General features: G+C 44.9%; 9 protein-coding genes across 9 annotated transcripts; 5 read left to right on the top strand and 4 right to left on the bottom strand.

The window, feature by feature from the left end:
* The first annotated feature begins 5,838 nt into the window (after positions 1-5,838).
* Positions 5,839-6,763, top strand: KVR01_005476 (uncharacterized protein). The gene has a single exon (XM_044782465.1). It carries the CDS (start codon positions 6,084-6,086, stop codon positions 6,537-6,539), a length of 456 nt encoding a protein of 151 aa, XP_044645921.1. The 5' UTR covers positions 5,839-6,083; the 3' UTR covers positions 6,540-6,763.
* Positions 6,764-6,782: 19 nt separating this feature from the next.
* On the top strand, positions 6,783-9,047 carry KVR01_005249 (uncharacterized protein). The gene has a single exon (XM_044789150.1). It carries the CDS (start codon positions 6,950-6,952, stop codon positions 8,867-8,869), a length of 1,920 nt encoding a protein of 639 aa, XP_044645694.1. The 5' UTR covers positions 6,783-6,949; the 3' UTR covers positions 8,870-9,047.
* Positions 9,048-9,128: 81 nt separating this feature from the next.
* On the bottom strand, positions 9,129-9,998 carry KVR01_005597 (uncharacterized protein; the record flags this gene model as incomplete). Its single annotated transcript, XM_044792871.1, has 2 exons — positions 9,129-9,704; positions 9,765-9,998. 2 exons carry the CDS (start codon positions 9,996-9,998, stop codon positions 9,129-9,131), a joined length of 810 nt encoding a protein of 269 aa, XP_044646042.1.
* Positions 9,999-11,467: 1,469 nt separating this feature from the next.
* Positions 11,468-15,129, bottom strand: KVR01_004948 (uncharacterized protein; the record flags this gene model as incomplete). The annotated part of the gene is made up of 3 exons (XM_044793001.1): positions 11,468-13,987; positions 14,104-14,842; positions 15,038-15,129. The coding sequence occupies 3 exons, from the start codon at positions 15,127-15,129 to the stop codon at positions 11,468-11,470; spliced, it is 3,351 nt and encodes a 1,116-aa protein (XP_044645393.1).
* A 1,971-nt stretch (positions 15,130-17,100) lies between these two features.
* KVR01_005473 (uncharacterized protein) lies at positions 17,101-19,349 on the top strand. The gene is made up of 4 exons (XM_044781822.1): positions 17,395-17,417; positions 17,484-17,715; positions 17,780-17,996; positions 18,057-19,349. The coding sequence occupies exons 2-4, from the start codon at positions 17,583-17,585 to the stop codon at positions 19,210-19,212; spliced, it is 1,506 nt and encodes a 501-aa protein (XP_044645918.1). The 5' UTR covers positions 17,395-17,417; positions 17,484-17,582; the 3' UTR covers positions 19,213-19,349.
* A 1,009-nt stretch (positions 19,350-20,358) lies between these two features.
* Positions 20,359-20,878, top strand: KVR01_005618 (uncharacterized protein; the record flags this gene model as incomplete). The annotated part of the gene is made up of 3 exons (XM_044781793.1): positions 20,359-20,507; positions 20,579-20,684; positions 20,792-20,878. 3 exons carry the CDS (start codon positions 20,359-20,361, stop codon positions 20,876-20,878), a joined length of 342 nt encoding a protein of 113 aa, XP_044646063.1.
* Positions 20,879-21,234: 356 nt separating this feature from the next.
* KVR01_005693 (uncharacterized protein) lies at positions 21,235-22,281 on the top strand (the record flags this gene model as incomplete). Its single annotated transcript, XM_044782829.1, has 1 exon — positions 21,235-22,281. The coding sequence occupies one exon, from the start codon at positions 21,235-21,237 to the stop codon at positions 22,279-22,281; it is 1,047 nt and encodes a 348-aa protein (XP_044646138.1).
* A 1,013-nt stretch (positions 22,282-23,294) lies between these two features.
* Positions 23,295-23,894, bottom strand: KVR01_005092 (uncharacterized protein; the record flags this gene model as incomplete). Its single annotated transcript, XM_044793636.1, has 3 exons — positions 23,295-23,601; positions 23,658-23,742; positions 23,807-23,894. 3 exons carry the CDS (start codon positions 23,892-23,894, stop codon positions 23,295-23,297), a joined length of 480 nt encoding a protein of 159 aa, XP_044645537.1.
* Positions 23,895-25,541: 1,647 nt separating this feature from the next.
* Positions 25,542-27,015, bottom strand: KVR01_005096 (uncharacterized protein; the record flags this gene model as incomplete). The annotated part of the gene is made up of 2 exons (XM_044791413.1): positions 25,542-26,815; positions 26,883-27,015. The coding sequence occupies 2 exons, from the start codon at positions 27,013-27,015 to the stop codon at positions 25,542-25,544; spliced, it is 1,407 nt and encodes a 468-aa protein (XP_044645541.1).
* Positions 27,016-27,090: the final 75 nt, after the last annotated feature.

Raw genomic sequence — 27,090 nt, forward strand, 5'->3', positions numbered from 1 at the left:
GTTTTATAAATTTTATTAAAAATCTTTTATTTTATATAAAAATAAATAATAATAATAATTAAATTTAATATATTATTAATTATTAATTAATAAAATTTTATTATTTAATTTTAAAGTATATTAATTAATTTTTTATTTTTATAACTTAAAATAAAATTTTATTAATTTATAAAACTTAATAATATAAATTAAGTTTTATTATAAATATAAATATTATTTTTAATAATTAAAAAAACTTTATTAAATATTTTAATATTAAATAATTCTTTAATTTAATTAAAATAAATTATATTAAAAGTATTTTTATAATATTTTTAAATTTAAATAATTTAAAGTTTAATTTTATAATTATTATATAAATTATATTATTATATAAAGTTATTAAAATTAAATTAAAGTTTAAAAATTTAATATTAATATTTTTATTTTATATAAAAATAATAATATTAAAGATTATTTTAAATTTAATATTTATTAAAATAATTTAATATTTTATAATAATTTTTAAAATATATTATAAATATTATTAATAAAGGTTTTATATTAAAATTTAATAATAATTATAATTTAATTAATAATATTAAATATAATAAAAGTTTTAATTATTTTATTAAAGTTTATTATAAAGTAAATAATATTTTATAATTATAAATAATTTTTAAATAAATATATTTATTTATCTTTAAAAGTTTAAAATTAAAGTTAAAAGTATTATAAACTTAAAAACTTTAATATTTAATATAATATTTATAATAACTAAATATAAAAATAAAATAAAAATTTAATTCTTTAAAAATTAATATAATTTATAATTATATATATTATTTAATTTAATTTTAATATTATTAAATAAATTAAAATAATTTTTAAATTATTAACTTAAATATTTTTAATAATATAAAAAAATATTAAAATTATAATTATTTAAAAATATAATTATATTACTTTTATATAAAATTATTATATTTTAAAGTTTATTAATTTATATTTAATAAATAGTTTATAAATAAATAATTATTTTTAATAATTTAAATATTTATATTATATTTAATAATATTAAATATTTTATTTACTTTATTTTAATAATATAAAAGTAAAATTTATAAATTTATTAAATTTAAGAAAATATTTTCTATTATTAATATTATATAGTTTATTATTTTTAATTAAAAATTACTTTAATAATATATATAAATTTATTAAAAATAAATATATTATAAATAATTAATTAATATTAATATTAAAATAAAATTTAATATTTTATTATTAATAATATTTTATATTTTAATATATAAATATATAAAATTATTTATAATAATAATATTTATTATTATAAATATTAAAGTTATAAAAAAGTTATAATATTTTTATTACTTTTATTATAATATAATTAAATAAATTCCTTTTATAAATATTAAACTTTTAATTAATTTTTAATATATTTAAAATTATATAATAATTAATTAATTAAATAAAATATATATTTAAACTTTAAAATTAAAAATAATATTTATTATTATAAATATTAATTAATATTTTTAAATTAAATATTAAAAATATATATTTTAATATTTTATATATAATTAATATTATTAAAAATTATTATTAATTTAAAAATAAAGGTTTATTTAATATTATATAATAAAAATAAAACTTTTTATATATATAAATTTATTAAAAATAAATTAAAATAATTTAATATTTTATATATAATTAATATTATTAAATAAATTAAAAATAATAAATAAATATTTATAATATTTAAATATATTAAAAATAATTATATTATTAAATATTATAAAATTTATTTTATTATTTAAATATTTTATTATAATAATTAAATTTATTATAATTATTAATATAAAACTTTTAATAATTATTATATTAATATAATTTAAATAAAATTAATATATTTTATTAAAAATAAATATATTATAAATAATTAATTAATATTAATATTAAAATAAAATTTAATATTTATTAAAAATAAATTAAAAATAATAAATAAATATTTATAATATTTAAATATATTAAAAAATAATTATATTATTAAATATTATAAAATTTATTTTATTATTTAAATATTTTATTATAATAATTAAATTTATTAAATAATTTAATATTTATTAAAATATAATAAATATTAAGTTTTAAATTTAATAAAATACTTTATTTTAATTATTATTATTAAAAGATTAACTTTATTATTTAAATTTAATAAATTTTTTTAAAATAATTATTTAAAACTTTATAATTTTTATAAAATAACTTTAAAAATATAAATAAAATTATATATATTTATAATAATAAATTATTTAATAAAAATTATTTTTTAAAATATTAATAATAAACTTTATTTTATTATTAAAAAAGTTTAATAATTTTATATATTAATTTAATATATTAATAATAAAAATAAAATTTTAAAAGTTTAAATAATTATAAAAATATTTTTATTAATAATTAAATAATATATAATAATTATTCTCTTTTAATATAAGGTTAAAAACTTATAATTATAATTTTTAATTAATTTTTATTTAATTAGTTTTTATTATAACTTAATTTAATTTTTAACTTAATTTAAACTTTTTTAAGCTATATAAGTACTTTTATTTTTATAAATATAAATATTAAATTAAAACCTTTAAGTTTAAATTTAAAATTTTTATAAATTTTAATTTTCTTTAAATTAGGCTTATAATCTTTTAGCTTTTCTAAAAATATATTAACTATTTTAAATATTAATAACTTTTCTTTAAAGTAAAAGTTTACTTTTATATAATTATAAATTTAGTTATTAATAGCTATTTTTTTTTTTATAAAGCTATTAAAACTATAAACCTAGATAATAGAGTATAATTACCTTATCTAATTATCTCTTAGTTTAATAATATAGTAGGCTAAGTAACTACTTTTAAATAGTTTTATTTAATAAGTGTTTACTTAAATAAAGCTAAAACTTTAATTAGAGGAATAGTAGCTTTATTTTTACCTATTTTAGCTAACTTACTTAAATTATATAGTAAATTTAATATTTACATATAATACTTACTAATATTAAACTAGGCAACTTATAGTTTATAATAGCTTTAACTTTTAATATATTAGCTTGAACTAACTAGATATAGCTTAGTATACTAGTATAAAAGGCATTTTTAATAATAAATAGTATTATAAATATAAATTATAAAGTTACTATAAAAAGTCTTATATAATAAACTTAATTAAACTAATTTTTAAAAATATATTATATTTTATCTCTTTAAAACCCTAATTATTTACTTTTAACTTAATAATAAAACTAAAAAAAAAAAAAAATATAAATAATCTATATAATAATTATTAAAAACTTAATATATATTTTAAAATAATTAATATTTATATAAATAATATTTTATTTAAAAATAAAATTAAAACCTTTAATATCTTTATATAAAAGTTAAAAATATTAATTTATTTATAAAATTTAAATTTATTATATATATTATTATAAAATAAAAATTAATAAAAATAATTAAAAATATTAAAATATATTAACTTTATTTTAAATTAAAAATATTAAAATTATATATATAATTAAATTAATTAATTACTTTAATAAACTTTTAATTATAAAAATTAAATATATTATAAAAATATTTATATAATAATTAATATAAAAATTTAATAAAGTTAAATTATAAAATAAATTATATAATTAATTATAAAATAAATTAAATAAAAATACTTTATAAAGTATTTTAAATATAAATTAATATAAAAATATTTAAAAGTAAGTAATTATAAAATAAATATTAAAATATAAATAATATATTTAATTATTATTTATAAAATAATAATAAATAAAGTATTTATAATTATTTATAAAATAATAATTAATAAATTATTTATAACTATTTAATAAAAAATAATTTTAAAAGTTAAATACTTTTAATAATAATTAAATATATTTATAATAAAAATAATTTAAATAATTTAATTTAATTAAAAGTAAAATAATTATATATATATTATTAATTATTTTAATATTTCTTATATAATTTAATAAAAATAATAAATTATTATAATAATATATTAAATATTTTATTAAATATTTAATAAAATAATTAAATTAAATATTTTAAAATAAATATAAAATAAATAAGAAATTAATTTTAAATTAAAAGTTAAATATATTTTATTTTAAAAAAGTTTATTATAATTAAAATAATATAATTATAAATATTAAATAAATAATTATATTATTATATTTTAAATTAAACTTTAAATTATAATTTTATTTTTATAAAATATTATTTATATTATATAATTATATTTTAATAATTTTAATTTTTATTTTAAATATATTAACTTTTATTAAATATATATATTTATATATATAATTAATATTTAAAGAAAATTCTTAAAATTTAATTATTCCTTTTAAAGTTTATATTTTTTTAAGTTTTATATTACTTTTATTTTTATATTTTAATATATTATATTTTTAAATAATTTAATTTAATAAATACTTTATTATTATTTAAAAATTAATAAATTATAAAATATATTATAAAGAATTTATTTATAATAAATAAAAAAGTAAAATTAAATTTAAAGTTATAATATTTAAAAATATTTAAAATAAAAAAATTATTTTAAAAGGTTTTTATATTAAAATTTAAAAACTTTATTAAATAATAATATTATTAATAATAAAAATAATTAAGTTATAAAAATAAAAATAATTATATTAATTTTAATTAAAATTATTATTTTATTAAAAAGTATTTAATATTTAGTTTATTATATTATTTATAATTAAATAAAAATATAAATTAGTTTTAAGAAATAAAATATAATAAAAATAAAATAAATATAAAAGGAAATATAAAAGTTATTAAATTTATTTATATATATAAAATTATAATATTTATAATATTTATTATTAAAGTATTAACTTTCTTTATTTTAAAGTTTAAAATATAATAATAAAATAAAATATATAATATAAGTTATATAATTAATTATTAATTTTATAAATAATTATTTTATAAAAATATATTTAATTTTATAATTATAAATATATTATTTATAAAAATAATTATTATTATTTAATATTAATATTAATAAATTATTAATTTTATTTAATAATATTAATTATTAAATAAAATAAATATTAATAAAGTATTAACTTTATTTAATAATATTATTAATAACTTTATTAACTTTAAATAGTTAAAAGTAAATAATTAATATATTAACTTTTATTAATTACTTAAATATAAAAATAAATAAAAATAAAAAACTTTAATATTTTTATAATATATAAAGTTATAATTATTAATTATAATATATAAATTAAAATATAATTATATTATATTTATATATAATATAAAAGGAAGGTTTAGTAATTAGAAGGTCTACTTATAATCTTTAAGATAAGCTTAAAGATATAGTTTATATATCTACTAGCTAATATTAGCTAGCAGCTAGCTGGCCACCTTTTTACACTCTATTTATTTATTTATATGTAGGTATGGCTGTACTCTATTATGCCTGCCATAGTATTAACCCACTTCTTTATTATAACTAACCTTTCTTCTTCTTCTTTAAGAACCACAGCCTTCCGGTATCACTGTCAATCTTATGTAAATTCTTTAGTATGCCGGAAATGAGATACTTTGATGGTAGTTTATTTGTGCGGCATGAGGCTGAGGCCATGTGTCCATAGATGTATTGTATTCTCTGTATACTGTTATTGGTATTGCACTTTTTTATATACTGTGTCCTGAGTGTTTACCACTATATGAAGGTGTCATGTATGTCCTTAGACGTACCTAGCTAGGTGTTATGGCCGCATCGGGCTGGGGGCTAAGGTGGGCGACTGGGCGCACGGGCCACCTGCAGCCTCTAAGGCCCTAAGCTCTTCTGGCGTTGAAACCCTCGAAGGCTTCCTTCCTCCCTTCCTTTCTTTCTTAGACAGACCAGGTATTATTTGAAATTCTACAATCTTGAGCAAGACTTGAGAGCCTCGCCTCTCCTATGTCCCTCCCGTAACACTAGGTACGAAGGCATCCGCAGAGGCAATCACGCTGCACATGCATGTTCACTGCTCATCTCAAGTTTCGTCTGACAATTCCGAGTCCTGTGTGGTGTCGGTGTCGACTGGTCCCCTCCTCACGATGACCCAGTTCGAGATTGCCACCCGGTCGCAAATTCTCAGCCTATTGGCCGTTGGTTTTGAACATCGCCAGATTTTCGACTACACTGGCGTGTCTCCAGACACTCAGAAGATTTGGTGGAAAAAGGCTCTCAAGCGGGGATTTGACCCTTCTGCACGGCCACTCCTGATTCTCGACTGCCATGTCGAAGATGGCAAACGCACAGGTCGCCCTTGCAAAAGAGACGAGGAGAAGGACAAAGTCATTGAGCTCTTTCAGGCGAATCCGGACGGCGAGAAACTCTCGTACAAGGCCATTGCGGAGCGGCTGGACAACCGTATTTCAGCCGGTACTGTGCACCGCATTCTGAAAGAGGCCGGGCTGAAGCCTTGAACGAAGCATTGATTCTTGGCCTGTCGTCAGTTGGCCCTCAAGTGCTTTTTATATGGGAAACGAGTGGTGTATAAGCAACCACGAGATGAGGCCCCTAAAGTACCTGTAGACGTATCTTTGAATAAGGGTTAATTAGTGGTGGTCCTGGCTGGCTTGGCGCTTGCTTATGCATCAAAGCGGTGTACCGAGTTTCGGGGGCTGCTTCTAATGAGACCTCCCCTGACGACATTCAACTCTAATCATGGAAGGCCTAGCATGCCGCACGCACCATACACGGCAGGGTCCTGTGCCAGCATGGATGCGCTCCAAAACCACGACCGTTGATGGGTTTCTTCAATGTTGTCAGCCGCGCATCCGTCCAGCAGGCTGAAGCAACCAAAACATGACACATCCACCTCACGACCCCCAAAATGGTTCATTCCAACCACGGCGCCGGCCGCACTGAGCCGGCCGCTGCCAAAGGCTCCCCCTCAGAAACGGCCACCGACCTGGGCGACCAGCGCCCACCGCCATTGCCTCCGAGGCGCCCCTCGGTCCAGGTCGATGCTGGCCACCTCTCGAAGCCCACCACTGCGCTCTCCTCCATCGACGTGCAGACACTCTCGTTCCCCGATGGCTCCCGAGGCACCTTCGAAGGCACAGCCGTCACCTCCAACCCCAAGCCCATGTCCCGCGTTCCCAGCGGCACCGCCACCCCGGTCGAGCTCGGAGGCTTTGCCCCAGGCTCTGCACTTCCCGGCCGCGGCAGCGACTTCGGCGACGACTCGGTCAGCATCATGAGCTTCTCGCCCACCCTTCGACCCCCTGCCGACCTCGCCAGCCTCGTTGCCGGCGGCATCAACAAGAACAGCAAGGCCTGGGCAATGCTTAGGTCCCAATCCGCCTCCGTCCTACCCTTCCAGAAGGCCAGTCTGGCCGACAGGTTCGGCAAATTTGACACCGAGTTCGAGGAGATACCCGCCGAGGGGGCCCTGAACGATGACGGGAGGCTGGCCCTGTGGAGGTCCAAGCTGAAGCACTACATGATCCTGTCATCTGCTGGGAAGCCGATATGGAGCCGCCACGGAGACCTCGGCTTGATCAACTCGTCCATGGGAGTCGTGCAGACAATCATATCATTCTACGAGGGCATGAAGAACCCGCTACAGGGATTCACAGCTGGAAACACCCGTTTCGTCGTTGCAACCGAAGGCCCTCTCTACTTTGTCGCCATCAGCAAGCTCGGCGAGAGCGAGGCACAGCTCCGGGATCAGCTGAAAGCATTATACATGCAGATCCTGTCCACCCTGACACTCCCAACCCTCACGAAGATCTTCGTCAACCGGCCGTCCACAGATCTGCGGACTCCATTGCAAGGGACAGAGTCCCTGCTGTCATCATTAGCCGACAGCTTCACCAAGGGCTCCGCAACCTCTCTCCTGGGCGCTTTAGAGTGCCTGAGGGTACGGAAATCCCAGAGGCACGCAATCAATAATGCCTTCCTCAAGACACGCACCGAAAAACTGCTCTATGGCCTCATCGTTGCTGGTGGAAAACTGGTCAGCGTCATTCGGCCACGGCGACATTCCCTTCATCCCAGCGACCTGCAGTTGATTTTCAACATGCTCTTCGAGTCCGGCGGCATCAAGGCCGGAGGCGGCGAGAACTGGGTTCCTCTCTGCCTGCCAGCCTTCAACAGCAGCGGCTATCTCTACATGTACGTCAGCTTTTTTGACAACGCCCCGGCAGACGGAGCCAAAGAGGCTACGCTCATGCCCGAGGATGAAATCGCCATCATCCTCATCAGCCCAGACAAGGAGTCCTTTTACGACCTGAAAGAGATGCGCGACAAGGTAGCAAGCAGCCTCAAGAAGAACGGCAGCCTCGACATCATCAAAGCTGCCGCCAAGGCCGGCCGGCCGCAGATCGCGAACATCGCACCCGGCAGCCAGGTCAGCCACTTCGTTTACAAGTCTCGCGCCAACGTGCAGTTCTGCATGTCATCGCTCGACCTGTTCTCCGGGTCAAAGGGGTCCTCGCCGATCAGCGCCGGGGACGAGGACGACGCAGAGGCAGGCGAAGCCGATGGGCTCGTCTCGCGCAGGCGCCTCATGACGCTATACCACCAGTTGCACACCTCGGTCCACGCGCGCCACTCGCACCTCAGGGTATTGCACTGTGCGGGACAGGATGCCACGAGTCTGGCATGGGTCACCCCGATTTTTGAGTTCTACTGCGTTGCGGGGCCGAATGCATCCCGGGCTGTCATGACGCAGGGCGCAAACAAGATCATTCAATGGGCGAAGAAGGAGGAGGAGAGGTTATTCATCATCGGAGGCGGCGTCTTCTGAGTATGCTCACATGGGGTCATACTACTTCAAGTAATACCCAGGTTTTTTATTTATTTCAAGGTCTCAACGCGGTCTGTACTACAGTCTGCTCTAGATGGTATGATGGGTTGCTGGATGGCAGCAACCCGAACCCCAGATACCCAACCATCGTCATCAAATATATGCACATTTTCCAAAAGCCCACCTGCAATGAGCCTGCTACCATTCTTCCATGGCAGGCGTCGCAGGGCGAGATTTTGCATGATTTAAAAGTCTTCATTCAACCAGTCCCCTTCAGTGCAGCAGTGCCGAGACTCTTGCCCCCACTGCTCACCCCTTCGATAGAAGAGTGCCGAACCCGATTTCCTTCTTCCCAAGGCTCCTCAGGGTGCTCCCTTCTCACCCTGCTGGGCTTCACACCCAACGATGCAATCAGAGCCTTGTTCCGCCACTCGATGGCCTGCACCCTCTGGAGGAGCCTTTCCATCTCCGCGTCGACTTCGTCCGATGCAACGCTTGACGTATAATTCGTCGCCGTCGAGCTGCAGCGTGCTTCTTCGCACACCGCCTTCTGTCCCGCCTCCTTCGATGTCGGACCCCACAGGCGCGCCCTGTATCTCTCACCCCGGCTCATCTGCCCGGACTCGTAGACGCCGAGACCCTCATTGCTGTCGTTCTTCTTCTTGTTCTGTTTTCCCTTGCGTGTTGTCTTGGATCGCTCCTCATCCCCGTGCGGGCAGCACGGTGGTTGCTTTAATGGAGGGCTTCCTGGCTTGACTGCGTATCGGTGTCGGCGGAGTCTTGTTCGGATCTTCAAAATGTCTTTGAAGCCTTTGCGGAGTCGCTCGGGGATCTTCTGTATTTCGAATCTGAATAACGTGCATCTTATTGCGGTAGGCGGGGTTGAGGAACTTACCTTTTGCTCTTTTTGCTCATGCTTCTCTTGGTCGTCCCTGCATTGTTGGTACACTTTCTTCTGTTCCTTCATACCTCTCTTCCGAGGCATATCCAGAGTCGATGTGCTTAGACTTCCTGCCAGCCCGCAGCCGAGGAAGCCGTAAAAGATCTTGTGCGAGTTTTGTTTCGATGTTGGCTTTGCTGGCCTGACGGCGCATAGACTCTCATGTGAGGGTGTGCTTGATGTATCCATGATATGTTTTCTATTTGCTTGCAAGTGCCCAGAATAACTAATAAATATGGAGTGGTTCAAGCTTGCATGCAGAGTCAGATGTATGGTTTGCAGTGGTGGAATTTGAGCATGCGACCAGAAAAGTCTAGAGCGAGAAAAGAGGGAAGGTAGGCCTCGCTATAAGCTTGCCATTTCCGCCAATATTTCTAAAATGTCAAAAAAAAATCAATTTTATCTTTTAGGCTCGGGTCCGAATCAGTGAAAACCATCCGAACGAGTGACTTGATTGACTAGATCCGAGCCATAAATCCCACATCAGTGAGTATTGCGACTCACCCAGCCCAAACGGAATTTGATATGTCATCATCTAACCAGACTATGAGACATGAAAGTACTCCGGATGATATCAAGAAAACAGCAATTCTTCGTCGTCGTCGTTGACAACAAGTCCAGTACTGTGCTTAGAGCCCCCATGTATGATACAGAATTTATGAATATAGCATTTTTGTTTTAAGAAAACACTGTCCACGAATACAGAACTAGTGACAGCCATCTTCTATATCAATCTGCTAGTTTCTATACCCTAAGGTACTTAAGTTCTTCCAGTATGAAGATCTCGGCCGCAACCTCACCTGTGATGGTGCGTTGGCGTCACCCTACCACACGCTACGTGTACCTCTGCGCGCGGTGGCTCAGGGCCACAAGACTCCAGCACAAGGATTGTATTCGGCAAAACTGCATTACCAAAGTTAACTTTTTAGTCGTACAACACTAGGCCGCACTAATCCAAAAGGACGCCTCTTAATAACTACTAGGAACACTCTATCCAGACAGTTTATTTGCGGACATCTGGAGTTACCTGGACTGTCCTTCACGTGACACGAACAAATCTCTGACCGTATCTGCAATTTGATCTGAACACCTGCCTAGGTGGGCAGTGTGAAAGGAAACCGTGGCACCCTGGCACTATAGCGCACTCAGGCATTCTACAATCAGTCGATGACCCCCCAGTTACGGTCGGCCATGCCAAGGGTGCCAGGGTAAATTCCAAAAATTTTCTGAAGAGAATAACACAGCAATTGGATTGATCACATGGTTGTCCTGACGTATGGGTATATCAAACTGTAGGCATAATTCTCTGCATATTGTGTTAGGCCCACCATCTTGGCGGACTCGACCACAACTCAGCGGTCTCTGGACAGGGGGCGGACGCTTTATGATACAAGTCTTCCCCACTGCGCATGCATTTCTTTCTCCTCACACCTTGATATACCTGCATAAACAGAACCAGTCAAGTGACACATCATCCATACGTTCCGCATCACCTTTGAGACTGGCAATTCCACTGAGCCTCCCTCAACTTCTAGCAGCAATCTTGATCAAAGTCTAGTCCCGCGTGCATGACCCTTGATGGCAAAAACCAAGATAAGTCAGTTGCCACAGACCAACGTAAGTCTTACCAAACATATTGGCAATCTGAGAATTTCCAATCAATCAGTTCTGCGTTTGGGGTTACCCCAAGTCCGGAGTTTGTGCTTTGCGCCCTTCATGAACTTTTCCAGTCTGCCTCTCAATCGTCGCTTGCCTGAAATGGGTGATTGAGATTCGCGGTCACTCGTTGATGCGAACTGCTCTTTACACGAGCCCGTTGGCTGGTCGTCAGGGGCCAAGGAACCACCAACGAAATCGTGGTGGCTTTCCGGAACCCGGTCATCACGATGTAGCTTGCTCAGCGGAGATTTGTGATGGTTTCGAGACTCTGTAATTCTCAATCTCAGATTGGAAATTCGTTTTCTCAGCCCTTGGCGTGGCTTTACAATGCTGTTGTCAGAGAAGAAGCTCTGCATCTCGCACGCCACACCTGGTTGGGAGTCGACACTTGGTATGCGCATCATGTCCATCTGCGTGTCCAGGGATGTGCCCCTTGTGTCAACGTCGGCAGCAACTTGCCGAATACTCGCCAACGGAGTGATTTTGACGACCGGCGTGTCAGAATGAATTCCATTGGGTGGGCATGATTGTTTAGTCAAGTGCATCTCGTTGTCTGCCACAGCAGCTCTTAAGGCGACGGCGGAGCTGAACAGATCAATCGGCTCCCGCGAAGCAAGCTCCGTCACAGTACTGGACTTTTGTATGCCTGGCCGTCGTTTTACAGTGCCTGTATCGTCAGGTACCAGCGAGTTGAGGGTGGGACGGGAAATCTTGATTGGCAGTCTTCGCTTCACGGGGGCGGTGGAATACTCTGCAGCCGTCGCGGTCACAGTTGAGGTTCCAGTCGAGGTTGTTGGTCGCTTAGCGGAAGTATCAGGCCGGGAGGCACTTTTCGGGATGATGTACTCGCGCCTGGAAGTCTTCTCGCGTTCCGCCGCGAATGACGCTGCGTGTCTCAACTTCAGTCGCGGTTTGTTAGTAGCCCTGTCAAAGATGAAGGCATCGTAGCCTTTGGGAGCTTCGTCTGCCTGAAAAGCATCAATCAGTGTAGAACGAGCATCCGTTAACTGAGATATCTCGAAGGGCTCGAATTCCATGGGCACAACAGCTGGCCCAAAGGGTGATTCCGGAGCCGGAGCGTACCCAGGAAGTGGTGGTAAAGCCTTCATCAACTGAGGAATGCTGTTTTTCACGCGCAACAACTTCGCGGGGGAGATCGGCTGAGGGTTCAACGTTGGGCCATCGCGTGTCGACACAACCTGATACTGGTGAGGCTCGTCTACTGCGGTGTTGACCGTCAATACTGGAAATTTCCTCCTATTTTCACGGAGTGATGACATCCGCGGGGGGTACGAAACCGTGTTGGCAGCCTTTTCTGGTCCTGGCTTCTTATTCTCTCCTAAGCACGGGCTGTTCTTGACAATTGTCGGTTCCCTACTGATTTGTGCTTGATGGTGAGGACTTTGTGATTCGCCACGGGCGGTTGGGGGCTCCTCTGGTCGCGGTGTCTGAAAATGTTGATCAACCTGATGGACAAAGGATGCCAGATCAGACAGGCCTGAGCCTAGAGAGTAGAACCGGCTGCCATGGCGCGGACTACAGCTCACCTTCGGCAATGCCGAGACCTCAGCACTGGTCATGTGAGGCTTCAGAAGGTCAGTGGAGGCGTACTTCGGCGAATTCGGCGAGGTTGCCAATTTGTCAAATTCCTGCGGACGCTCGATGTCCTGAACATTTGCACAACCGTCCTGCGAGTCCCGAAGTGGGCCGACTTTGGACGGCATGCCTGTAGTCAAGGCTGGCGTTTTCGGCTCAGATGGGTCATCAAGAGTAGAAGAGTCCGATGCTGTTTCCGTGAACGTGAATTCTTTCCTCTGACCCAGATTCTTCCTCTCGCTCATATTTCCTAATGTTTCTCCTTCATCCAAAGCTGACGGTGGTTCAAGGCAGTTGGCAGCCGAAACAGCCGTCCCCATGGACGGATGTGACTCTGAGTGGTCGTGCGCTGGTTGGTGCAGAATCGCATCAGGATCACGAAATGGTAGACAAGTCGGCAGGCTTTGGGAATCACTAGAAGCATTGACTTCCTTAGCATGGTGGCTTGTGCTCGTCCCTTCCTGGAGGTAAGCCTCAAATTCGTTTTGCGCATCTTCCATACTCTCGGGGCCTTCAACGCTGCTGTTCTGAAAGACAACAGGACGAAAAGAAGTTGAAAAGCGTTGTGGAATGGGTGCAATTGGGTCAATTGGCGGTGGCTCGATAAGATCCTCGAACTCCTCGCTGTAGTCGTAGAAAAGAGGCTTTTTGGGGGTTGTTGCAATTCCGCGCACTCGTGAGGAAGTCTGACCATAGCCGCCGCTCATTGATGTCAAGCTCATTGTCCTCAAACTCTGGTCCGAAGAGCGAACTTCGAGCCTGCTCCGTGATCTCACGCCACACGCATGAAGGTGATTTGGCAGCGGAGGCCGGTTTTGTGGCCGAAGTGGGTAAAGGCGGGTTGCGACATGATTGTCAGAGACTGATCGCACAGAGAGATTGGCGCCTTGTCTCACGGTCAGTGGCAGTGGATTCCTTGTCGTCTGGTAGGGAAACAAAGTCTTGTGAGGGTGATGCGTCGTTCGCTGTCCTGATGTTAGTTCTGTGTTTAACCCCCCCCCCCCCCAAAGGAATAACGAGACAGCACTGCACAACTCACGTAAGAGATCCTGTCAATCTCCACCATTCTGCTATAGTCTACATTTCCACTCTCTGTCAGGGCTGGAGAGGTAGGACGAACTCCATGACGTGGTAGACGGGTTGGATAGGGGTAAGGGGACCTCGGTCGCTGGATTCTCCCCTGGTAGTCTTGCAAGTAATGGCCGCCATTGGGTCTCTGCATGAAATAGCCTCTTGGGCCGCAACTTGTCATCGAGTACGACCTCGAACCGTATTCATCGCAAGGGGTGGTGAGCGAGCTAGAGAGGGACTTGCTGCTGTGATTTTCCGATCCATACATGGATATTATCTCCGAAGTGCTGTCGCGGTAGGAAGGAAGCTGCTTTCGATCGTCCCGCGCCGCAGGCCTGTCGCTGCTTCGCGACCACGGCCGCGGTGGTTGACGCAAGTCTCCGAGGCTTGCCCGGGCACGCAGACCAATGGGCCTGCCATAGAGCTGATCATGGGTCCTGGTGACATTGATGGAGAAAATGCCGATGTTGCCAGTCTCGGTCGTCTTCCTCAGCATGCCCTCTGCTGATGCGGCAGGGTCCAAGAAAGTGTGCTCCCTAATGCTCCTAAGCGGCTTGAAAGGAGGCAATTGATAACCGCAGTCGGACCCGGCTCGACTCTGAGCTGTGTAGGAGTGACTGAGTGCTCCATGACTGGCTGAGCGCCTGGCGACGCGGTGTTGGCTCATTCTCGATGCTGTGGCGGAACAGTCGGGCAGGAGATGGGTCCTGTTGATCGTGCATGGGGAAATATGATACTGAACCACGCACGAGACGATGCGTGAGCAGATATGGATGATCTATGGTGGTGAGATGATCCCTCGGGGCTTCGTAATCAAAATCCAAGATCGTGACGGCGGCGCGAGGCGACGGCGGGTGGGCACAAGGTAGCTACAGAACCATCATGACCGAGTGCTCTTCAACGGAGACAGGTCGCCATCCGGTGCGAGTGCTGCTGGATTCATGGCACCTAGGCGGAAGGGGAAGGCATAGGCAATTGAGGTGCTCCTTCCCATGCTGGTGCGCTCGGCGTGGAAGAAACGGGCAAGGACGGCAGATTCATCCCCTGCCAGTGAAGCAGATTGCGATTGACGAGGTCGACACTTTCCCCCTCCCACATGCCCGCAGTTTTCCTATCTGGCCAGGGTGGTGGTCACTGACCAGCAGTGACTTGGAGTGGTGCAAACGTTGAGAGCTGCCGGGCCCGTTCAACTGGCCGTGCATCCTCACATGAGGCACATTGCTCGTACAGTCAGTCATATCAGTTGGTCCAGCCTCCACTGTGGTCACAAGTATTACTTGCCCCACCTCCCTCCTGTTCACCGTCAAGGAGTCTCATCTTCGTAGAACGTCTGTTGCCCCGTTTTCTATTTTGTTGAAGGAAAGGGACGCTAACGCTAATAGTTATCTCCCGAGTTCATTCAGCGTATGCCATAGAAGCAAAACAAAGCAAGGTCCAGTTACACAGAGGAACAGTATGCCGAGCATTGACCATGCCCTCCGTATTGGCAGAGAGTTGAATTGAGCCTGAAGGAACTTGCTTGACACCTCCAAGTCACCAGCATAGCATAGCATATCACAACAAGCCAGGAGTAGATGCTGCACAATTCGCAACTGGCATGTCAGATCTGTACATGTGAAAAGAACTGGCATTGGGCCCAAAGTAAAATCTCATCCAAGAATTCAGTGGAAACTGGCTCATTGAGGACATGGTGATCAAGAGAGTTGATCCAGGATTGGGAGCTGAACCATGAATCAGGCCTTGTAGCCCAGTCTTGCAGACAACTGCTCCGCCAATCCGATATAATAGAAATGCCAAGTTTTGCTGGACGTGCACTGCAACGCGGCTTGGCAGCCTCGTAGCCCCAAGACTGTTACCACAAACCTGACAACGGATTACGTTGCCTCACTGACGTGCCTCAGACAAGGGGGAGAAAAAGGGAGAGAAACGTACAAAAAAACAAGGGGGGGGGCTAGATCAAGGTAAGACGTAAGTGATCTGGTGATGCACTCGCTTGACCATCTAGCATGTGGGCGTCATTAGCATAGTATGCCCCTATCGGTAGAAGGCAATCAGCATATGATGAGGATGACTTTGGTCCATGAATAGGGAGCAGGGGACTACAACCCGTAAGACTATCTTATTCCGGACCGTTGTGCCATATAAAAGGCATGGCACATGGTGGAGTACACCTGAACACCTGAACGGAACAAGACAAGTGGTGCATGACCAAGGGCTAAGAGGAACACGGACAAGCACTCCGACGTTGAAGACAGATATCCTCTTCAGTACCTAGGCACGTCTCGACTACACTAAGCAGTGTGGCAAGGGTGCTTACGGTGGGACGGAAAAGCAACAGCGGCGGTCGGCCGAGGCGGCAGAAGCATTAGCGGGCCAGTGGTTCCGTCCAGAGCCGCTGGCCTGATGCGGCTAGCTGCGGGTCCAGTGCCTTGTACTACATAGTATGTCAATCGAATAAGGCAGGCAGTTCCCCCCGCTCAGGTGGGGTGTACCTTGTGGTACCTACTCTATGTGGTGCTCCACCCTGGGGACAAAGGACGGGTGGCCTCATGAACAGCTGCTGTCTGCCACTCATGACTAGATCTGGGTGTCCACTTAGACATGCTGTCTAGACACCAGGAGAACAGCCAGCAGCCCAAGCAGATTGATTTCACTGTAGGTTTGAAGTTAGCGAAACTGAGTTTCTGCATTTGCATTGTGGTGTAATCATCGCCACAGAAGGTTTGGTACCAAAATAGATGACGGACGGCCTAGGGGTCTGGGGGTCTAGCAATGGGGTTTCTCAATTCAGCAATGATCATGTTAGTCTCCCAAGGTTCCCCATGATGTCGGCAGGCTAGGACCCCTGCTCATGGTGGCAACTAGGGTCCTAGGTCGACCCTCCAGCAGGGCTAAATTGGGGTTCCTGGCCCGCCAAGAGCTGGAGGAGCTGGGCTGGCTGGCGGCTGGCTGGTGAATTGGAAAAGACACCTGTTCAATAGCTTAGGGAGCCCTTGGGCGGGCTTAGAAATCGCAGGGGCGTGTGCATCCTGCCCCGTCTTATCGACATCTTTTATCCCAGAGGTCGAAACACCGACACGTCCACCATTCCCTTTCTTCCTCTTATTCCCCCATCCCATCATCGACCTTTCACTGAAGAGGATAGTGCATACTCCTCTCTTCTAGCCATTCACTAGGAAACATCACTTTCACTGGTGACTTTCTTTTTTTGTCCAGGCTGTTTCACGCTTTTCGGTCGTCCCGCACCCCGCTGCCAGCTGATATAAAAGGCCAGCTTCCACGGTACGTCTCCTGCAACCTGGGTTTGCTGCACACACCCATCTCACATCGCTTTGTCCTCTCGCACAGCCTTTCGAAGTACATACTACTTGCATTTCAGAGGCCAACAATTTGTGGCACACACAGACTGACATTCTCGCTTCGGCCAGACCCTCCAGACACATCACGATGCCTTCCGTCAGGAATATGGCCTGGGGCCTGCTTGCTGCGGCAGCAGTTGCCACCGCCTCAGATGTCACCCAGCTGAAGAAGGACACCTTCGAGGCGTTTGTCAAGGAGAACGATATTGTTCTCGCAGAGTGTGCGTCATCTCATCGCTCAAACGCCCATTGCGCTAGTCTGTCAGCTAATCAAGAATGCTCCAGTCTTCGCACCCTGGTGCGGCCACTGCAAGGCCCTCGCCCCAGAATACGAGGAGGCTGCCACCACCCTGAAGGAGAAGGACATCAAGCTCATCAAGGTTGACTGCACAGAGGAGTCTGATCTCTGCCAACAATACGGTGTCGAGGGTTACCCTACGCTCAAGGTCTTCCGTGGCCTGGAGAACATCACCCCCTACAAGGGCCAGCGCAAGGCATCTGCGTAAGTCCAGCAACTGCTTGGCCCCCGCCAGAGACGGTTTACTAACCATGCCCTTTACAGCATCACATCCTACATGATCAAGCAGAGCCTTCCCGCAGTCTCCGTCCTGACTTCCGACACCCTTGAGGACTTCAAGAAGGCCGACAAGGTTGTCCTCGTTGCCTACTTCGATGCCTCTGACAAGGCCTCCAACGAGACCTTCACCAAGGTTGCCGAGAAGCTCCGTGACAACTACCCCTTCGGCGCAAGCAGCGATGCTGCTCTCGCTGAGGCTGAGGGTGTCACCGCTCCTGCTATTGTTCTGTACAAGGACTTTGACGAGGGCAAGACCGTCTTCTCGGAGAAGTTCGATGTCGAGGCCATTGAGAGCTTTGCCAAGACTGCCGCCACCCCCTTGATTGGCGAGGTTGGCCCTGAGACCTACTCGGACTACATGTCCTCCGGCAAGCCCCTGGCCTACATCTTTGCCGAGACCCCCGAGGAGCGCAAGGAGCTCAGCGAGGAGCTGAAGTCCATCGCCGAGGCTCAGCGTGGTGCCGTCAACTTCGCCACCATCGATGCTAAGCAGTTCGGGGCCCACGCTGGCAACCTGAACCTCAAGGCCGACCAGTTCCCCGCCTTCGCCATCCAGGACACCGTCAAGAACCAGAAGTTCCCCTACGACCAGGAGAAGAAGATTGTTGCCAAGGACATCAAGAAGTTTGTCGAGGACTTCGTCGCCGGCAAGATCGAGCCCAGCATCAAGTCCGAACCCATCCCTGAGACCCAGGAGGGCCCCGTTACCATCGTCGTGGCCAAGAACTACGAGGACATCGTCAAGGATGACACCAAGGACGTCCTGATCGAGTTCTACGCCCCCTGGTGTGGTCACTGCAAGGCTCTGGCTCCCAAGTACGACGAGCTGGCCACCCTGTACGCCAACTCCGAGTTCAAGGACAAGGTCACCATCGCCAAGGTTGATGCCACTGCCAACGACGTCCCCGATGAGATCCAGGGCTTCCCCACCATCAAGCTCTACGCGGCCGGTGGCAAGGACTCTCCTGCCACCTACAGCGGCTCTCGCACGATTGAGGACCTGATCGAGTTCATCGCCGAGAACGGCAAGTACAAGGCCAAGGTTTCCGTCCCCGAGGAGGAGGAGACGCCCGTGGCCCCTGCGGCCACCGAGAAGACCGAGGAGGCCAAGGAGAAGGAGACTGAGCACGATGAGCTGTAGAGGGTGCGAGAGACAGGTTACATGCAGACGGCTTGGTATTTCGTTTTATGACTGGTTCGTTCGGATTATAGGGATTCACGGTCACGGTCAAAATAGCCCGTCCAGGCGCACGCGTTAATGGTATCTTTTACTTACTGAACAAATGCTTCCTCGCGCAATGTGATGATGGTGATGCCCACTGAACACAACCGCTTATGCCTGCCGACTGATGGATGTTGTAAGTGTGCCTGCCACCTGCCACCTCTCGTATTTTTACCACTGCTTTCGGCATGGTATTTTATTTTTGTTTTGTTTTGTTTTTTTATTACGGCTGGGTCTTTGAGAGTTTACCACTGTGTAAGGCGTCGTGTATGGCTTCGGAGTAGACGGAAACGAAACAAACCGGTTAACTACGTATATCTAGTCTGCATATGGCATCTACATGTCCGACGACACCAGCAAGCAAACCAAGGTGTTCCCGTCTGGCTGAATCGCTCAGTATGCCAGCAGGGATCGTGCCCTCTAGCATTTTCTGATTGTGGACGGCATGAGGCATTACGCCGGGTCTTGATTGCAGGCCGGCCGTGTCGGCTGTTTGCGAAGTCTGTTTTGAATACACCGGCGTTATGTAGCCCGTGCATACTTGGGTGTATATATATATACATACACACATATATAGATGCGCACGTATCTATCTAAGCAGGACCGGGCTAGACTGACTGACTGGTAGGTAGTATTAGCAATGCCCGAAATTCCTAGCCCAAAGCGAGACTTGTTGGATGAGCGCTGGAGGCCTGGCGGCCCTTCCAAAAAGCGAATGGGCCATGGTAGTCGAGAGCTGTGATGTACATGTTCGTGGTTCTCGAAATAGCGGCACAAGGTTTCACCAGAGTGCTGGACGGTGCTGACAGCTGGCTGGTTTGTTAGCTGAATTACGGAGTACAGCATTGATGAACTGTGCCGCCCTTGCAAGCAACTACCGTGTGCAGTTAGGCCATTGGGCGCAGCGGCCCCACCAGGCGTCAGGGCGCACCGGGAGCTCCAGAGGCGAGCAAGCTTGCGGAGACGGGCTAGCTAGCTACACAGCCTACACTACTACTCCCATTCGAAACCACCCGACCTCCACTCCTCGCGACCTCACGATAGCCACCCCCCGACACACCAAAAATGGCTGCAAGACTATTCTCATCAGGAGCCCGCGCTCTGCGCTCGGGCGGCGGCGCATCGCGACGATCCTTCCAGACTTCGGCCCCGAGGCTCTATGCCGACGCCACTCCTCTGCCGGCCAGCAGGCCCCTGGGCGCATTCCGCGGAGGGTCAGTCGCACGACGGCATTGTGTTGCAGGCGATGATGGAAGGACCGGGTGCTAATGTTGACATGCGACAGACTGTTTGGATTCTTGGTCGGGGCGACCTTCGCAGGCTCGGGGACATACTACTACGTCCTGCAGGACTACAAGACGTCAAACGAGCTCCTCCAGGACGATATCTACGTACGTTGTCGACCTCTATGATTCACTTGGGTCCATCGCACGCTGTTTGCCATTGGCATGCCCGGCTCAGAGGACGATCGCTGACCTTGACTGGCACACCCATCCAGGCCCTGCAGGCAGCCACGCACCGGATGAGCAACTACCTGACCACACTCGAGGAGAAGATTGACACAATGGAGAAGAAGAAGAAATGAGGAACTGTTGGAGAGGAGATGCGGCACGACAATGGACACGGGGCTGGGCTGTATGACTGATTGAATCCGAGCACCTGCCTGCAAATCAAAACGCATATTAGACTGGGTTCACAATGTGGCGCTGTTGCAGCCGTAGATGACATGTGTAGGAAGGCCTCGCTCTCGCTGCCTGGCACCTTCAGAGAGCCCGCCCGTGCTCTAGAGGCCCGGGCCTGCAGCTCGCAGTGGGCCGAGCTTCCTGCCGAGCGCGGGCCGACTCCGTCACAAAAAAGCCCACCTTTGCTCGGCGTCAGCCCTCAGCCCTCGTGCAGCCAACCCAACCACAACCACACCCACACCCCCGAGGCCCTCACACCATGAACAACTTCGGCGTCATCGAGGTCGCGAGCGCCAAGACCACCAACGCCCCGGGCTGGGCCTACGTGCCCGACACGGGCGCCACCGCGACGCCCTCGCAGTCCGTGTCGGCCGTCCACCTGCACGTGAACCGCAACAAGCGCGCCGCCCGCAATGCGAACCACGCCGCCGGGTCGAGCGCCACCGTGCAAAAGGGCATCTCGGCCCGCCGCGACGCAAAGATCCAGAAGGAGCTCGACGACCTGCAGCGCGACAGCCTCGGCGCCCGCGACGCCCACATCCCCATCCCCAGCGGCGGCAGGGACAAGGACGGCAAGATCAGGGGCCACACCCCAAACGTGAGGAAGATACTCGCCAGCCAGAAGACCTTTGCCAACCACCTCGACGACTTCGAGGCCTGGATGCGCACCCAGGCCGAGGCCCCCGTGAGGAGCCAGGCACAGAGCCTCGAGGGCACCCCCGCGCCGACTGGCCCGTCCGCCGGCAGCAGAAGACCTGCCGCCGCCGCCGCCGCCGCCGCCGCCGCGAACAGGAAAGCAGGCGCCTCAGCGTCAAAAGCCAAGACGGCCTCTGGCGGCAACAAGAAGTCCGCCACCCCAGTATCTACACCCACGGCCGACGTCGACGTCGCCATGACAGACGCGCCACCAGCGGCACCCACCAGCGCAGCCGACGACCAGCAGCAGCCGCAGCAGCAGCCGCAGCCCGGGCCCGGGGCCCCCGAGCCCGAATCAGAGATCCTCACGCCCCTCACGCGCTTCCAGCCGCCCCCGTGCGCGGGCGACGCCGACCCGCTGCTCGAGTCGTGGCTGCCGCCCCTGCCGACGGACGACGAGCTGCGGGAGCTGCTGCGCGCCCCCCCGCTCAACTACAACCAGGCCCGCGGCGAGTGGGCCGACGACGACAGGCGGTACCCGGCCCGGCAGTTCTGCGAGGTGTGCGGCTACTGGGGGCGGGTGAGGTGCATCAAGTGTGGGACGAGGGTCTGCGCGCTGGACTGCCTGGACGTGCACCGCGAGGAGTGCGTTACGCGCTATGGACTGTGAAAGTCGGGCCTGCGGGGTAGGGCTGGGTGGTCTTGTTTCATGATGGGGTGGGTGTGATGGGTACTGGTGTTCATAGGCGCCCGGTTGCTGGGTAGGGTTCGACGGGGCATGCTTGACCATGCGGGATTGTTTATTGTGATACCCAAATTATGATGACCTCTCACTGAGGCAATTCTATCCCTACACTGTAGAATGTGATATCTGTTGTCAATGGTGCTTGCTTACGCGTCAATAATCTCGAGAAAGCATGTGTGACGGACGGGCTTCTTTCTGTATGAAGAAGTCGACCACTGTGACGCCCGGAGATTATCGGTGAACGGTACTATGCTGTTTAAAGTGTAATTCCCCTTACTTATTAATTCTTAATATGCACATCCGTGTCTTGCTTTGTTCTCTCAATATGCGGGGATGATGTGTCCATGACAGCTGCCCACATGCAATCAAATAAACCTTGGAAATGCTCTGAAACATCAAGATTGAGCGTAGCAGTGCAAAAGCAGCAAATGTTTCACTCTTAAATCACAGAGTAGCATCGTGTGACGCACTCGGAAAAGACCCTAATTTGTTTGTCAACGTCACCACAACAAAAAAAGTTTGAGCCTCCGTAGAGACAGGTATCTTGAGAAGGTATCTAGCATCATCATCACACAGGTAGTGGTACAACAGGCCCCTCCCCGTCCTTGATCTGATCCTCGCCCGGTCCTCGCCCCTAGTATGGGAGGAAGTAGTCCTAGGGTTGGCATCAAGTGAATGGTGCCGGGACCGCCCCCTTTGCCCACCGAACGCCGCCCTGTCCTATAGCCTTGTCCCTAGCGCACTGTCGAGCCTTTCAATGAGGTCGGAAGAAGAGAAGTCGGCCAGCCGAGGAGGGTGCGATTCCACCGCCCCCCCCCCCCAGCCCACACGCTGGGGACGGGAGAGCGGACACCCCCAAGGCACCCATTCCAAATGATAGGAGGGTTTTCATCGGTCGTAAATTGGTGTTGTAAACTTGATCCGCACGCGCACGCCTCTCAGCGCTTGTTCTCCATCCCCGGGTTCTCCAGCACGAAGGCGACATCTCCGACGGTCGCCCCGCCGCGGCACGTCGCCGAGAGGCTTCCCGTAGGGCATACGGCGCGAGCGGCGTGGACGCACTCCTCCCATCGGACCTTGGAGATGTTGATCTTGGCACCCTCCTTGACCGCTGTCAGGGTGAACTTGGCCGTGCCCCTGCTGCCGACGGTCGTCGCTGGCGACCCGCCGCACTGAGATGTGGAGCCCGATATGCCGTCGCAGATGGCGAGCTGTGCTGCGTTCTCCTCGTGGAAGATGATCTTCCTGTGATACTTGTCAGATACGATCCTGCGGGTGGTGAGGTTCAGTGACAGACTTACTCCTCAGTATTCCAGCAACGCACGTCAGCCACGGCATCGGGGTTCAGAGGGGTGGCCCGTCTGAGAGCTAGAATCTCCAGGTGCTCTGAAAGTTCAACAATTAGCATCTTGCCATGAAAGCTTTTCCTTGCTCACTTCAACAAACATACCTGGGGGGACGCTCCAGGGACCAGGCAGGGCCGCACCGACGCCGGCGAGGACAACGAAAGCCTTCAGGATTGAGAATGCTGACTGCATTGTGAAAATTTGTGTGAACAAATAGTACGACGATACCCGCAGATGATCGTATCCTCGATACTGCTCAGGGTCGTTCTTTCGAGCGTGAGCGGATAATGGGACGAAGTTGAAACGAGGTGATGGGAGTGATAGAGGCGTCGACTCGGTCGGACGGGATGAAGAGAGCACACGAGGAAGTAGAGTAAAATTTTGAAAAGCCGACCAATGTGTTGAAGAAGAAAGGACTGAAACGATCACAGATCTTTGGATCTAAAAGAAAGAGAAAGTTGTCGATGAGCTGAGCGAGTTGCCGCCGACTGTGAAGAGAACGAAGTTGAAGGACGCAAACCTGGCGTGATAGAATGTTTGGTGGTTCCCCTGGCCCTTATACAAAAACTAACAACTGTTCAAGTCTCATGGATATTAATCGAAAATAGCCCACGGCGACCTATCGGCCGGGTTCACCATGCAGGGCCACCATCATACCCCTACTTTGGCACCTCGCGCCGGGGGTTTGTCCAAACAAAGCCCAGAGCTGCCCAGAGATCTGCGCCGCATCGACTGCGAGAGTGATCATCCCACGGTCATCCTCGCAACCCGTCCAACCCTCCCGAAGAATCAGACGACCCGAGCTCTCTGGCTCTCTGCCGTCTGGGAAGGGAGCCCGCGCCCCCGGGCGTCGACGGTAAGGGCAGAAGGGCTAACCCCAGACAAGGGGAGTGGGCGCGAACACCGCTGTAACCTTAATGCTTTGGGCAAACCTTATGCGTGGGAGTTCCCCACCCACACGTTGAGCGATGCGTGGGGTTGCGATAGGATGGAAAGGGAGCAGAAGAAAAAGCTGAAACAGACCAGAGAGGGCGTCGGCAGTAGATCCCAGCCAATCCGTTTGCGAACTAGCACCCCGAGATTTGACCTTCTTGTTCTGGCCAGCAAGCAAGGGGTGCCCATAGTGAGCCTAAATGGTTTTTCACACAAGACACAATGTCAGCAGCCTCGTTTACTTTTGGTTGATCGAAGGGATGAGGGAGGCCGTTGGTGTTTATTGTCCAGCTGCAAGAGCTTAGTAGCATGCAGGGTATCTACCTGCAGGCTGCGGTCTGAGGGCCGAACTTCTCTGGCCAATTGGCAACGGTGCACTTTCAATACTCTGTTCGGGCCTCATGAGCAGATTTGAGATTCATTGTATTGTGGCGTCTTGCCAACCCGCTGAGAGATACTAGAGCCTCAGGTCTGTTGGACTTGGCTCTCATGACACGATGCACAGCGACTGCTCGTCCGTGCACCTATTGCGCCCCGTCAAGGGTAGCGGCAGTACTTCATCCGGTGCTTCGGATGCAGAGCCGTAACGTGGGATGATGAGCTGCCTCAAGAGGTGTGTTCCTTATTACTCGTTTAGGGACCCCGACTGGATCAAGGGCGGCCTCGAACAGCCCACCGCACCAAGCTCCCCTCCCGCCGCGGATCCCAGAAACAAAAACCCCGGTCCACTGAACAAAGATCGCCAGCGGGTCATGCTATGAATGTCGAAGATCATATCGAGTACCAAGAAAGGCGTTCTCAGGGCGCAGCGAGGACATGACTCGGCTAGTTGTCATGCTCTAGCGCTCGGCGCCCACGCCGGGGTGTCGTTGATGTCCGATACACTCCGTACATCGTCCGGTCCTTTCAGCCGGATGCATCTTGACGCTGCCCACAAACCCCACATGTGCCACAGTCTCCGGCGTTGAGATATGTGCTGTCCTTGCACTGGGCAGTCTGGCAGCTCCATGTGCCGGGCACGCTGGCCGGATCCATAACGTTTGAGCACATGCTGCAAGTTACGGCGTACGCCTCGTTCTGGAGTGAGCAAGCTGTGCACGTCTCACCTGCTGCTGCAGGTTTGGCGGCAGCCTGAGTCACCGCAGGCTCCATTTCCGTGCCGCGAGGCTGTGCCTCAGCCTTTATCATGCTAGGGGTCTGCTTGTCTCTGCGCTTCGGCTCAACCTGCTCGGCAGCCTGATAGGGCTGATTTGTTAAATTTCCTTGGGCAGCTGGGGGCCCAGCGGACGAGCTAGGACCCCTGCAATCGCGATTGGGCTGGCTCTTGCTGCTCTTGACAAATCTCGCCATGGACTCTTGCAACTCCCTGAGCTCGTTTGCGGCATCTCGATCGTCAGGGTTCTCGTCGCCGCAGACCCGAATCAAGCCGTGCCCCTTGGTGTCAAGGAGCTTTTGCCCGTTGATGTCAACGGCGTCGGCCGCCCCGCCCTCTGCATCTTCGTAGTCGCTCTCGCTGGCGCTGTGTTCATCCTCGTCATCGAGTCTCCCTTGACCGGTAGAGTCTTGTTTCTGTTGGTCGAATCTGGCCAGAGCGGCCGCGGCCCTCAGTTCCCTCCCTCTCTTGCTCTGTGCGACTCTGGGAGCTGCTTGAGTGGCGCGTCCGTTCTCCAGCCGTAGTTTCACGTCCTCATCGGCTCCCAGAGCAACCCCGTTTTTCCCAAACTTTTTCTCGATGCGCCTTTGCTTTTTCTCCTGGTACGAAAGATCCGACTTTGCCTTCCTCTTCCTCCTGCGCGACCTATAAGTGCCACCGCAGAGATGCTCTGGGAGATCCTCGCCAGCCGTGACCGAGTTCTTCTCGAACTCGCCCGTGCTCAGCAGGGCGCCTCGGCCCCACAGGCCCTCACCTGTATAGCCCCTGGACCAAAGCACGCGCATGCTCTCTGCGTACTCGTTGCGGACCTTCCAAAAGGCGCGGCTGTGGTTCATCTGTTTGCAGTGTGCCAGCTCGTGCATCATCACCATCTGTACATAGTTGAAAGGTAACCAGTGACCTGATCGGGACTTTAGCACGAGCTGGATGATCTCGCCTGCGTTGAAGTTGCGCCCAACAAATTCCCGGTTGGGTTCATACTCTTCGAGTGTTGTGACTGAAAGATGGTGTTCTTTCATGATTGGGACTTTGTCGTGAGATGGTCAGCGTGTTGTTGAATTAGCCGTGGATGGACTGGATAGTTATGTACGTACGACACTGTGCGGCGATCCGTTCGAGGAAGTCCTGCGCGATGGCCTCATCCTTACCCTTGAGAGGCTTGATGAAGACCACCCGGTCATTCGGCTGGGTCTTCTTTGCATTAAGGCGCTGTATACCCAGAGGCATCTTGGCCGTTGTGATTGCGTCACGACTGATGCGCCAGAGGTTGGCAATATCTGTCTGCAAGAGACTTTCCAGTAC

The sequence above is a fragment of the Diaporthe batatas genome, assembly GCF_019321695.1.
Source record: "Diaporthe batatas strain CRI 302-4 chromosome Unknown Contig00005, whole genome shotgun sequence".
Taxonomy (NCBI): Eukaryota; Fungi; Ascomycota; class Sordariomycetes; order Diaporthales; family Diaporthaceae; genus Diaporthe; species Diaporthe batatas.

Coding starts and splice junctions, on each gene's coding strand:
- KVR01_005476 (XM_044782465.1), top strand. CDS start 6,084: ATGCATGTTCACTGCTCATCTCAAGTTTCGTCTGACAATTCCGAGTCC.
- KVR01_005249 (XM_044789150.1), top strand. CDS start 6,950: ATGGTTCATTCCAACCACGGCGCCGGCCGCACTGAGCCGGCCGCTGCC.
- KVR01_005473 (XM_044781822.1), top strand. CDS start 17,583: ATGCCTTCCGTCAGGAATATGGCCTGGGGCCTGCTTGCTGCGGCAGCA. Junction 17,716..17,779: donor CGATATTGTTCTCGCAGAGT/GTGCGTCATCTC, acceptor AGAATGCTCCAG/TCTTCGCACCCTGGTGCGGC. Junction 17,997..18,056: donor GGCCAGCGCAAGGCATCTGC/GTAAGTCCAGCA, acceptor TGCCCTTTACAG/CATCACATCCTACATGATCA.